General features: G+C 31.2%; 2 protein-coding genes across 2 annotated transcripts; one reads left to right on the top strand and one right to left on the bottom strand.

Moving 5' to 3' along the window:
- The first annotated feature begins 978 nt into the window (after positions 1 to 978).
- Positions 979 to 1860, top strand: LOC110697532 (uncharacterized mitochondrial protein AtMg00810-like). The gene is made up of 2 exons (XM_021874901.1): positions 979 to 1126; positions 1214 to 1860. The coding sequence occupies exons 1-2, from the start codon at positions 979 to 981 to the stop codon at positions 1858 to 1860; spliced, it is 795 nt and encodes a 264-aa protein (XP_021730593.1).
- Positions 1861 to 9095: 7235 nt separating this feature from the next.
- On the bottom strand, positions 9096 to 10686 carry LOC110697960 (dof zinc finger protein DOF5.4-like). The gene has a single exon (XM_021875358.1). The coding sequence runs from the start codon at positions 10172 to 10174 to the stop codon at positions 9167 to 9169; it is 1008 nt and encodes a 335-aa protein (XP_021731050.1). The 5' UTR covers positions 10175 to 10686; the 3' UTR covers positions 9096 to 9166.
- Positions 10687 to 12931: the final 2245 nt, after the last annotated feature.

Genomic DNA, 12931 nt, shown 5'->3' with positions numbered 1-12931 from the left:
TTTTAGGGTTTCCGTGGTCGGCTCATTGAGGAGGGGGTTCGTCGGGGAAGGGCGCTGGTTTTCGTGGTGGTTTGGGGTGCGATTAGGGCCCGGCGGGCGGCAGTGGGGGAAATGGGAAAGAGATGAGGTACGGGGCAGGCAGCGGTGGGGGAAATGGGAAATGGGAAGGAAAGGAGGTGCGATGTGTCGCCGATCGAAGGTGGAGAGGCTAGGTGTCGCCGGCTGAGGGTTGGCCGCCGGCAGTGGTGGCTGGGTTGGTGATTAGGGGTTTTTATTTTATTTTATTGTTTATAAAATAATTTTTTAATAAAAAAATCAAAGGTGGTTAGCCATTTTAACCATAAAGCTAAGGTTAGCCATAAACCTAAAAAAGGTCACTATGGTCAATTATTCTAAACCTTGGTGTCACTGAAGAGAGTCCAAAAAAAGTTCGTCTTCCATGTAGAATTTTTAAAACCACGAGGCCACCAAATAGAATATCCCAAAAACAATTTCGTGTTTTTATTTTTGGTAAAAGTAAAAAAACCTATCATATATCCCTTAGAAATTATTACACACTAAAAAACAATCAAATTCATCACAAATCAAAAGTTACTTTAAAGGGATTAATGTAGTATAAATATTGTTGAAATAATCGTCCAAGTAACGAATATAATAAACGTAAATCCACCTTATACAAAACTTATTGGATATTATATATCATGGGATTTTTTTTAGTATTAGAAACTTTTTTGAGAAAATAGGATTGGGAGGCATTTTATTAATACAAAAAATCAAATTGTATCAAGCTCCAGTTCAACATGATTAAAACCAAGCCTTTGAGCAGTTCGCAAGCCAAGCCTACCAGCAAACGCTTCCCCTATATCAATCGAACAATTGACCCCCTCACGCCGCACCGCCACAGTTCGTAATTTAACAGTATCAAACATTTAAAACTTCTCGTTATTATGGTGTCTTACCTTCCGACAGGGTGATGATATGGCATATTTGCTTCTATATGTTGATGATATTATATTAGCTACCTCTTCTGATAGGTTGCGTGAGAGGTTCATATCTCAATTACAAACTAAGTTTCCTATGTCTGATTTGGATCCTCTGAGTTATTTTCTAGGGATTGCGGTGACCCGTACTCCGTCTTACATGCTACTTTCTTAGCAAAAGTATGCACAGGAGATTTTAGAGCGTGTGGGTTTGGCCTCTTGTAAACTTGCAGCAACTCCAATTGACACTAAGTCCAAACCTAGTGCAAATGCAAGACCACCTTTTTGGGATCCTACTTTGTATTGTAGTTTAGCAGATGCTCTTCAATATCTCACTTTCACTAGGCCAGATGTTACCTATACGGTACAACAGGTGTGTCTATTTATGCATGATTCCCGGGAATCTCAATATGATGCTTTGAAACGCATTTTGCGTTATATTCAAGGTACCATTGATCATGGCTTACATTTATATCCGTTTGCTTCTCATCGTTTGATTACTTATACTGACGCTGACTGGGGAGGTTGTCCCTATACCCGTCGTTCACATTGTGTTATTGCTGCTTCCTTGGGGACAACCTCGTTTCTTGGTCATCTAAGCGTCAACATATTTTGTCTTAATCGATTGCAAGAATCAGAATATCGAGGCGTCGCAAATGCGGTCTCTGAGGCATGTTGGCTTCATAATCTTTTACTTGAGTTACATTGTCCTCTTCGACAGACTACTATTGTTTATTGTGACAATGTCATCGCTATCTACCTTTCTGGCAACCCGATACAACACCAACGCACCAAGCATGTGGAGATGGATATTCATTTTGTTCAAGAAAAGGTTGTTTTGAGACAAGTTCGGGTTCTCCATGTTCCCTTTAGATATTAGTTTGCAGACATTTTCATAAAAGGCCTACCACGAGACTTATTCTTTGATTTTAGATCCAATCTTAGCTTACGAGCTCCTCTCGCTATGACTGCGGGGGTGTGATAGATATTATAGTTATAATAATATTTGTCGCAGAATAGGATAATATATATATATATGTATATATATATGTATATATATATGTATATATGTATATATATATATATATGTATATATATATATATATATATATATATTGTATCCTTATCGTACTAGGATAACGAGTCTTGTAAAACTTTATATATATTGATCAATGATACACACTCCAGATTAAGGAATTTTTCCGAAATCTAATAGTGTCCATTGTCCAATAAAGCCCATCTTATATAATGTTGGAGCTAGAGTTTTCATGATTGAGGTAACCTAAACGCATCTGGCCTGGCATAGCTAGAGTTTTCATAATTGAGGTAACCTAGACGCATCTGGCCTGGCATAGCTTCAAATTAATGGGTTGGCTTCTTAAAATAAAGAACACTTTGCCTTTTAAAAATTGAAACACCTACTAAGTTTTCCTATCAGAAGCTTTTGAAAGTTTTGTAAAATTTCATCTCGCTTTTACTTTGAATTCATGCATGCTTGGTGAAAATGCTAACGCTTGTGTACTAAAACTATCCAAACTGTTTCTTAACTGCATGATCTGTGTTCCAAACAAGTTCACTTTAGAGGTCACCTCATTTTGAGTAGAAAAATAGATGAAGGCATCAAGCTAGAGTGTTAATGACAAAACAATCATTTAATGGTACATAAGTGAAGACTACACATAGTATTCTATCAAAAAATATAATGAAATGAAAGATTACGTACTCCCTCCATTTTTAAATACTTGCTCCATTTCTCCATATGTGGAGTTTTTGGAGAAATTGGAGAAAGTAATAAAATATGGAGGTAGTGGGGTAGGTGGAAGAATAAAAAATTGTAAAAAGCAAAAGTAGTTGAGATAATTGGAGGAGAGAGAATATGAAATTAATAAAATATGATTTTTGTTGGGTTTACTAGTTGAGAAATGAATTAAATATTATAAAAGCTTTCTAAATAAGAAAATAGAGCAAATATTTAAAAATGGTCGAAAATAAAAAGTGAAGCAAGTATTTAAAAACGGAGCGTGTATGATATTACGAGGAATTGATGATAATCAATTTTGTTTAACCTACTCAAAAACCTGCCGACTATGAGCCTCCCCTAACCGTATAACCGACCGAAAACGTACTATAGATATTAGTACGATGCGTTTCAATTGTTTTATATCTATTACACATCGTTTCGAGACATATGAGTGAACTTGTCAAACTTAGTTGGTATAGTGGGCCCCGAATGAGCTAACTGGGCCAGCAGTTGTCGCATATGGACTTTCACAGCCCAAACAATCCGTACAATTTATACCACTCTTTGTAATTATTTATAGCTAGACCCTATGGTAGGGAACTATCCCTATACCCCCACAAAACACATCGTACCATTACTCCCCACAAAGGCCACAATACACCCTACTATCCTAAGTAAAAAAAACTGTCAGTAAACTCCCTCACCCCACACACACAAAAAAAAAAAAACTTTCATTTCATCTCAATTTTTTTTCATTTTCTCTCTCCATTTTCTCTCGCATCTAAAGCTCTAAAACTTCAACAATGACAGATTTCATAGACGAAATCAAACAATTGAAGCAAATTTCACCAAAAAAAAAAAAAAAACAAGCGGAAATCAAAAGAGTAAGTATTAATGTTCATGTTTATAGCAAAAAAATAAATAGACATAAATACAAACCCTAATTTTTTGAGAATTTGTTTGTGATTGTGTTCCGAGAAACAAATTGATACTTCAATCGCTGAAAATGTATCAATGTAAGTGTTTATGTTAATTATTGATCAATTTCAAAGCGACTATTTAATTTCGAATAATTAGTAATATTTTTTTTTTGAGGCAAATAATTAGTAATATTAACATATACTTGTTTCAATTTAATTTTCGGTTCGGAAAAATCTATTTCAGAGAAGAAAAACAATGATTCTTCAAAAATGTAAATATATATTTACTCGAACTTTTAAAATTTACAAATATTTCTTCAAAAAATTTATTTATAAATAAATATATAATGTAAAAACAGTGATGATGAAACACCTCTACATAAAATTAGAAAAAGAAAAAAAAAAGTGAGAAAAAATGTCCTATTGTAGATCCAACACTTTTAAAAGATATACAAGCATCGAGTGTTGCAGTTGAAAAAATAATATCTCGAATGCATAGGTAAATTGAACAATTACAAAGCACTATACGTTCATTTCCATATAATGAAATTATTCACGTGTTTACCTATAATTACATGTTAATATGTATTCATTAACATATTCTAATTTGATTTTTTTTTAAATATGTGCTAATGATTAGTATAAAATATTATGAATGCATACAAAACTTGAAATACCATTCATTTAAATGTTAATTAATAGTTTATATATCTGCTTTTACATTTATTAATGTGTTCATGATTTTAAAATATAATGAACATTTCTACGCACATATATGAACATTTATAAAATGCATAACAAACAAAGCTGGATTGTAATTTTTATACTTCCTCCGTTCTTTTTTTTATTGCACCATAAGCTGGATTGTAATATATGAACATTTATTAGTATAAAGTGTTTCACGCTTGTCAATGCATTACTTTGGCTATTAATATCTTTAATTATACTTTTGTGAAAATTATAAAAAATTGATATTTGAAAAGTATATTTCAAGACGAATGTAACTAGATCCCACATGACTATGTTTTTCCTAAAGGATAAATCACAAAAGATGGTCAAAGAAGATAAAGTGAATAGTGTAAAAGTCCTTATGGTGCAATAAAAGAAAAACGGAGGAAGTACCATTTTAAGTGAAAAGAAGATAGTATACCTACGTATAACTCAAGATACACTTTTTTTTTTTAACAAACTCAAGACACACATTCATACATAATTAAAAAAGTATGTTCAAATATAGATAACTAAATGTTCATAAATATAACGCTTAGTTATACTTATACATTCTTATCATAAAATAAATGAAGTATATATAAACCATCAATTCAACTTTGAAATTTCTTAAAAAGCTGGGCAAAAAGAGAACAATAAGTCGAAAATCTAGGTTTGTGCCTTTAAAGCTAACATTTTAAGTAAAATTTAATAAACAAGTTATAGTATTTAGTGTTCAATTTTGTAGCACATAATGTTCAATTATATAACACTTAATGTACTGTTTATTTTAATAACAATTCATTTTCATTAACATGTAGGCTAAATCACAAGGTTGGGGATGCAAATTGCAATACACTGCTCAACTAATGCTATTGAAGAAAAACCATGAGTCTAAGAATAATAGAATAGCATCAAGAAGATTTGCAAAGGCATAATATAATATGTTCACTTATGGATAGATATATGTCCATAGCTGGTTGATAAAACTTATACTTCGTAGATATTATTTGTTAATAGAATTACTCTATGTGATTAACTATTTAATTTTATACGTTTAAAGTTTGATACGGAGTAGATATTATTTGTTTATAGAATAATTCTTACAATTTTATATGAAAATTGCGGATTTTATGTAAAGTATTATGTTAATCAATTTTGATCATTCACAAAAGCTAAATGATTCTTTACAAAAACTTAATGATCATTTTTAAAAACTAAATGCTCAATTACAAATACTAAAATATTCACTTATAGAAGATTTTAAAAAAAATTAATATTCAATAAGAAGAATAGTACTTAATAACAAGGCAAAAGCTAATGAGCGCCCCCGGGGCGTTAGATAAGAGAATTAAAGTGCAAATATTAGAGTAAAATTAACATTAATTGCACCGAACGACGCATGATTTTGTCATGAATTCCTAACTTAATACTATTTCAACCAATATAATTTAACCTTATCTAACGCCCCGGGGCGCTCGTTAGCAAGATCCTAATAACAAAAGGTTAAAGATATTCTTATAAATATTAGAGCCATTTGAGCATTTATAGGAATTTTTACATTTTTGGAAGATAATGGGAGGAAGTTGAGCACTCGATCTTTTGAACACTAGTAGCAACTTGATTATTTGCTTGACCATATAATTGGAATTTGAACACATTTCATAAACTTCATCAGCAGTTTTAAATTGTTTCGTTCCCCACTAACTCAGACTTACTTGCTTCTTCAAAAATAATAATATCCTTTTTTCCCACTGCAATAATGTAACATGTAATAAATTACATTAGCAATAATGTTCAATTATAATGATGCATTTGGTCAATTACAGTTGAATTACCAAATGTAAAACATAAATGATCATCTATCGTCATATAACTGAACATTATTTCTGAAACTACAAAATAGTGATAATCATTAAAAAAAGTCACATGTACAACATATAATTCCATAAACACAAGTATATATATAAATGAACATTTATAATTACATAAATGAACATTATTACAACAGAACAAATATAAAATATATTCACTAGTTAAAATGTATATGAGCATTTATAAAACAATGAAAATAATTGAAATTCACATGTACAACATAAGTATTCAAATACAACTACAATAAACATATACAAGTATTTTAATACATAAAAAATACATTAAATATAAATGAACATTCACTGTTACAGAAGTGATCATTATTTTAACTAAGATTATTTTTTTACGACGCACAAAACTGGTAAAAATAATCGAATAGCAAAATTAGAACAACAATATATACTCATACGAAACGCACAAAACTGGAATAAACAACAATAAAAAATACAAAAAAAAACCCCCCAATTAGATGAACAATACAAACTAAATTATTAATCAACTAATAACAACAATAACAAAACCAAAGCATTATCAAAATTAAAGTCAATACAACAAAAACTATGAAATCAGATCATTATAATCATCCAATTACAATTGTAAAACAAAGCATTATCAAAACAATTGACTAATTATCATTAAAAGTAAGAATTACTTATATTGATCTCCATGAAAAAAGAGAGAGAAAATTGAAAAACAATAAATCAAAAAAAAAAAAACCAGGAGAGAGAAAATGAAATTGGTGAAAAAGAGGAGAGAGAAAATGAAATTGGTGAAAGAAATGAGAGAGAAAATGAAGTCTATAAAAATGTTTATATACAGTACTTATTTGAATGGAAGGTAAAGAAGGGAAGGAAAAAAAATTATGCAAAAATAGCTGCTTGATAAAACGACGTAGTATAGAAAGGGGGTGTAGGGAAAGCTACATACACTAGAGTCTAGTTAAAAATTTGTACACTCTTTGCTCCTCACATGATTCAATCCTTCTCACTATTCTATCCACTTCAAAGTGTCAACAAGGTTTGTTTATTCTTTTCTTTATTTCAATCAAAATTTAACAAGATTATAGTATTCATTAGCTATTAATTTTCGCTAAAAAAAATATAATATTCTCTTTCTCACAAAATAACTGCCACTTTGGAATCTCAACAAATTTTGTGGCAAAATTGCAAGACAAGCTAATTTGGCAGTTAAATAATTAAAGTTTTTGATGCTAATGCTAATCACAAACTTTCTTTTGGGATGATTAACCATTCTCTTGTGTAATATTCTCTAAAATTTCTAATCTATTTTTGTTAACATGTTTCAAATAGAGACTTTTTTTTTTGGTACAATTGTTAAATTGATTGTCATGGCAAATACTTGTTTTACAACCCAAAAAGATCACATAATAAAACTTGCTAGTTATCCATGCAAAAGAAAAAAATAATAAATAAAAATAAATTAATTAATTAAACTTGCTAGTTTTGAATTTTTACTTAGATCAATTTATTTTCAATTACTAACATTTAACATGATTTTTAGATCATAGGTTGGAAAATCCTTTCAAGCTCTATGGTAAGGTCTTTGTTAAATTCTAAGGTAAGGTAGGGTCAAGTTTTGACTTATCCATGCCTAATTTCAAATAATGAAACTCCATTGACAAAAGTCCCCTTTAGAAGAAAGTCTTGCTGAATAACACATGATTAATCCTTGTATGAGACTATGAGAGTAATGAGAAAAATAAATGGTACGATATGTCTAGCTAGTTTTTATACATGATATAAGTTATAAAAGGTGACCTTCGTAAATCAATTGAGTATTTTGTTAATAAATCAATTAATTAACACCTAGGTGAAAAGATAGCTTGATTACGGTAATATACTTATTTTGTGATTTACGTGAAAAGTTTGTTTTGAATAAAGTATATTTACTCATATTTATTTAAATTTGATTTTCTATCACCTTTAGCTATGAAACATAAAAATACTCCGTTAACAATACTTAACCCCTAAGTAGTAATTATTACTTTATTAGGTCAAAATGAAAATTTTATTTTAATACAAAGTACATTTTATTATTATGTTAGAAAACTGATACTTCATATTATTATACTTGTCAAAACAAAAATCGTTTTCAAAACCTTTATTCAACTAAATATCCTATTACTCAAAAATTAATATTGAAGTATATTGTACATATGTCCTAATACAATGTTGGCCTTTTTGTTTTTAACAATAAAGATACAACCTTGTTTTTGTTACATATTTGACGTTATTTATGTGACGATTCCGATCACCATCAAAATAGATTGAACTAATTTCTAGAGATGGAGGTAGTAACAAATATCAACAAATGACTATGAATACCAATGAGTTCTTGATTTAGTGGCAAAAATCAAAGGTTTGTGTATGATAATATCATGATCCAATTAATTTTGTGCAATCTCAAAATTACTAATAAGTGCAATCTCAAAAATAACAATAAGTGATTCAATTCATAAGGGCATCATATATATAAGCAATTTGAAAATTAAACAAACAACACAATAGTAATTAACTAAAAACATCATTAGATTTAATTTCATTTAGACTTGAAATTAAAAATGGGTACAAACATTAGATATATAAAAATCTAGGTTAGTCAGAAATATATGTGACACACCCCATACTAATACTATAACTATAATGTAGTATAATTCAAATAAAAACACCCATCAATCAATCCTAATTTTTTTCACTAGGAAAGAACATCAGGCAAACATCGTTCTAAACACGAGTATCAATCAGCCCTATTAAAAAACCCAATAATTGGGGTAAAAAAAAAGAAAAAAAAAAGAAAAAAGAAAAAAAAAGGGTATTAAAAAATTTACATCTTAACTCCAATTTCTTAAAAAAGAAAGAAGAAAAAAAAAACTTATAATTAAAATATGAATTATTGGGTGTTTAAAAGAGAAATAATAATAATCAAGGAAGAAAAAGAGGAAGATGACTAGTAGTAGAATCAGACCATTGATGATGATAAACGGCTGTAGTTGATTGACTCCAATAATCTTGATGATCAACGGTTGAGCTTTCAGGAACTTCATATAAACTTTGATTATTATCAAATTTATCATCATTGTTATTATTACCAGCCGTTGGATGCCAATCTAGTGTAGTAAACCCCACATTACTTCCTCTGTTCTGCAACAAATCTTCAATCCTGACCGTCGGATCCACCACCAGATCAATGGATCCCCCAATCTTATCCTCTTCTAGATGGACCCCACAAATCTTCTCCATATTCCACTCTTGAACTCCCTGATGATTCTGCAGGTATTCACTAAACGACGCCGTTCCATCCCCTTCTTCAACCATCACACTGTTATTTTTATCATCATGGTTGTTGTTATTATGATTTTCATTATTGTTAATTAAATTCATGAATCCACCAATATCACCGGAGAACAGATTCGGCTCAAGTTCCGACGACATCCCGAAATTCTCAACCTCCGGAATTAGAAACAACGCGCCGCCGTTGACGGTGGGCGGCGTAGAGGAGCTTTCACTGCTAGAATTAGAATTAATGTTATTATTATTATTCTGAGCAGTTTTTTTAGATGAGATGGAAATCATTGACGACGACTTAGGCTTTGATGATCTTTTAGACTTACGACAGCCTCCACCGACGGGGACATTACGAAGAACACCGCCTTTAGTCCAGTACCGACGGCAGTTCTTACAAAAATGACGTGGTTGAGAGAGATTGTAGTTGTTGTAGTAGCAGAATTTCGTGTTTAATGAGTCACACCTCGGACACTTCAACGCCGCCGCCTGCGGCTGTTGTTGTTGGTGATGTTGCTGTTGTTGATGATGTTGTAGAATTTGGTAGTTAGTACTACTATTGATGTTATCTTGGTCTTGGTGGTTAATCCGCCTTAGCAACAGCCTTCCGCCAACAAGGCTGTTGCTGATTGATTGTACGTCTTGCATTTGTGACGTAATCTAAGAAGAACAATATGAAACGGAGAGAGAAAATAAAAAAACACTATATAATTGATTATGTTATGTTATGTTATGGGTTTGTTTGTTTGTTTGGAGGGTAGTTTTAATGGAGTGGAGTTGGGTAGGGTGAAGAGGAGAGAGAAAAGAAAACAGTTAAGAAAGTAATGATGAGTAATAGATGATGATAGTATAGTAGTATGAGAGTATGAGTTAGAATGAAGAAGAGTGGGACTGGGACCGTACAAGCCGTGAATTGAAGAGCGGGGAGGACACGTGGACGGGTGGATGAAGAGGAGGGGCATATGATGTCCAGAAATCAAGGGTTGTCGAGTTGTCGGCCACCTAGAATGGGTGTGATCTTAATAGAAATGGATGAGAGTTTGGCACGTAGGCTGTTTTGATTCGTGATTTGTAATGGGGTTTTTAGGTTCATGCAATATGCAATTATGTACGACTAATGCAATATATCTTCGGATCTTCCACTATGGAATGGTAGTGTGGTACGAGTACTTACGATCTTACATAGTTACATGAACTATTTGCTCCCGTCATCCATTTTATGTGGGAGTGGACGAAGATACGAGTAAGTTGTATTATTTGTATATATTAGCTCGTTTTTATTTAGTTGACACCTTTTTATTATTACGCTTGTCAACGCATTATTTTAACGATTAATATTTTTAATTCTTGACATTGTAAAATTATAAAAAGTGGATAATAATAAAATATACATTGAGACGATTCAAACAATATCCCACTTAACTATATTTTATTGTAGTTATTAATCACAAAAGCTAAACAAATTGTAGTTTATGAATAGTGTATGATTGTATGTAAAAATTAAATGGTGTCAACTAAAAAACGGAGAAAGTATATACATAGGATATTTGTAGACCATTGTCTTTGTCGTCTTGTCTTGTAATTTTATTTCTAAGGGGATAATCATATGGGTATAGTCACATATGGATTCAACCTAGATACATGTGAATTAATAATCTGGCTACATATTTGAACTAGCTTACTAATCTGGTAGAGATGGATAGAAACTCACCTTAGAGTCACACAAGTTTGATGTATTAGGGGATTTGGGGTAGTGTCATTTCCGTACCTTTTCCCCTCTACATACCCTCAAAAGTTGACCTCGTGACACTTCGATAAGGACAACCTTCTTACCAAAAATTAATTAAAAAATATTAGAGTAATTTAGCTTTCGGAATAAAGATTAATAACCTTAATTAAAATTGAGATTTACATGTAAAGGTGACACATGATTTAATAATAGATGTAATGTAAGCAACTTTGTACAATTATGATGCTCGAAATTCATGGGTTAACCTAAACTCGAAGTATTGATCAGTTATATGAAATAATATTGTTTAGGCGTATGAATATTAAGTCTGTCCGAATTATTGATCTTAGCCTAATTGCCTTAATTGATATATTAAGGGGGCGAGGGGGATAATAGACTATAACATTCATTAAAATAAGGGATTTTTTTTTTTGAATTACAACTATAATTTATTTTGGTTAAATTTCTAATTTTATATTTTTGTTAAAAAATTATTTACTTCGTTTTATATACTTGTATATAGTAACACACGAGAAATAAAAGAGTATCTAGTTAAATTAAATATGGAATCGATTTAAACCTAACCAACACTATTGAATTACAACTCAAATTTTATGACAAATATAAAAAAAAAAAATGTCTAAATTTATCAATACCCAAATATCCAATAACATCTTGGGTCAAAATCAACCTAACCTATTATTTTACTCAAATGTTTCCAATACCATTACATGCATGTACGTACAATTCATGCAAAATGTAGCTATTGGTATAATTGGATATTATATTTATTTTTGTTACACGGTTACACTTAAACATCTTTTATATGGTTAGATTTTGTTATGAACGACTATTTTGTCACTACTTGCAATTTGGAATGTATGAAGTATATTTTATACTTGTATTTTTTATTTTTTTATGACTACTTTTATTATCTTGTTGTAACAAGAATATATTTTTAATGAATTGATATTTAGAAATACACTACATACTTTAATTAGAATGTTTATTTATTGTTTTGCCCTTCACGCTCCTTCTCTCGCCCTCTTCTTTTTTCTCACCACCACAAAGATTGATTAGCCGCCACACACCATCACATACTTGACCAATCCCCCCCCACCTAATCGCCCACTTTTCTAATTGACCGTCATGACCAACAATCCCATGCCACTTGACCTGCTAATATGATAGTACCACAGACCATCATGTAAAACCATCAAATTCAATACTTTGGGGTTGTTAGTTGCTCACTAGACGGAAAATAAATAGCAAATTATTCATGGATACACCTATTGTATGTGTATCGGACCTTACTAGAATAATTAACAAGTTGTAAGTATTTTTGTTTGCGAATCTACTATACAAAAATAAGAAAACTAAATATCCTACATAAGTAATAACCTACTGTTGTTGCCTTGTTGGTCAAGCTGAACACGCTTAGCTTGAACCCAAAATATTAACCCGAGTCCAAAATCATTTGATTCAATCTGAACTCCGCAGACCCATACTTGGATATGTTGCTTATACACTCCTATGTTACTTTTCATTAAAAGTTTAGAGAAGTTCAAATTTGGACCAAAATAACAAAAGCATTACGGTCGGGCCTAACTCGGGTCAAGCCGAAGCTACAGTACGTGATCCGCACTAAATCGGTCATAACTAAAAGTTATTTGGTG

The sequence above is a fragment of the Chenopodium quinoa genome, unplaced genomic scaffold (assembly GCF_001683475.1).
Source record: "Chenopodium quinoa cultivar QQ74 unplaced genomic scaffold, ASM168347v1, whole genome shotgun sequence".
In the NCBI taxonomy this organism is placed as follows: Eukaryota; Viridiplantae; Streptophyta; class Magnoliopsida; order Caryophyllales; family Amaranthaceae; genus Chenopodium; species Chenopodium quinoa.
Note: the sequence above shows the minus strand (reverse complement) of the source record. Positions and strands in the feature narration are given on the sequence as shown.

Coding starts and splice junctions, on each gene's coding strand:
- LOC110697532 (XM_021874901.1), top strand. CDS start 979: ATGGCATATTTGCTTCTATATGTTGATGATATTATATTAGCTACCTCT. Junction 1,127..1,213: donor TCTAGGGATTGCGGTGACCC/GTACTCCGTCTT, acceptor GTAAACTTGCAG/CAACTCCAATTGACACTAAG.
- LOC110697960 (XM_021875358.1), bottom strand. CDS start 10,174: ATGCAAGACGTACAATCAATCAGCAACAGCCTTGTTGGCGGAAGGCTG.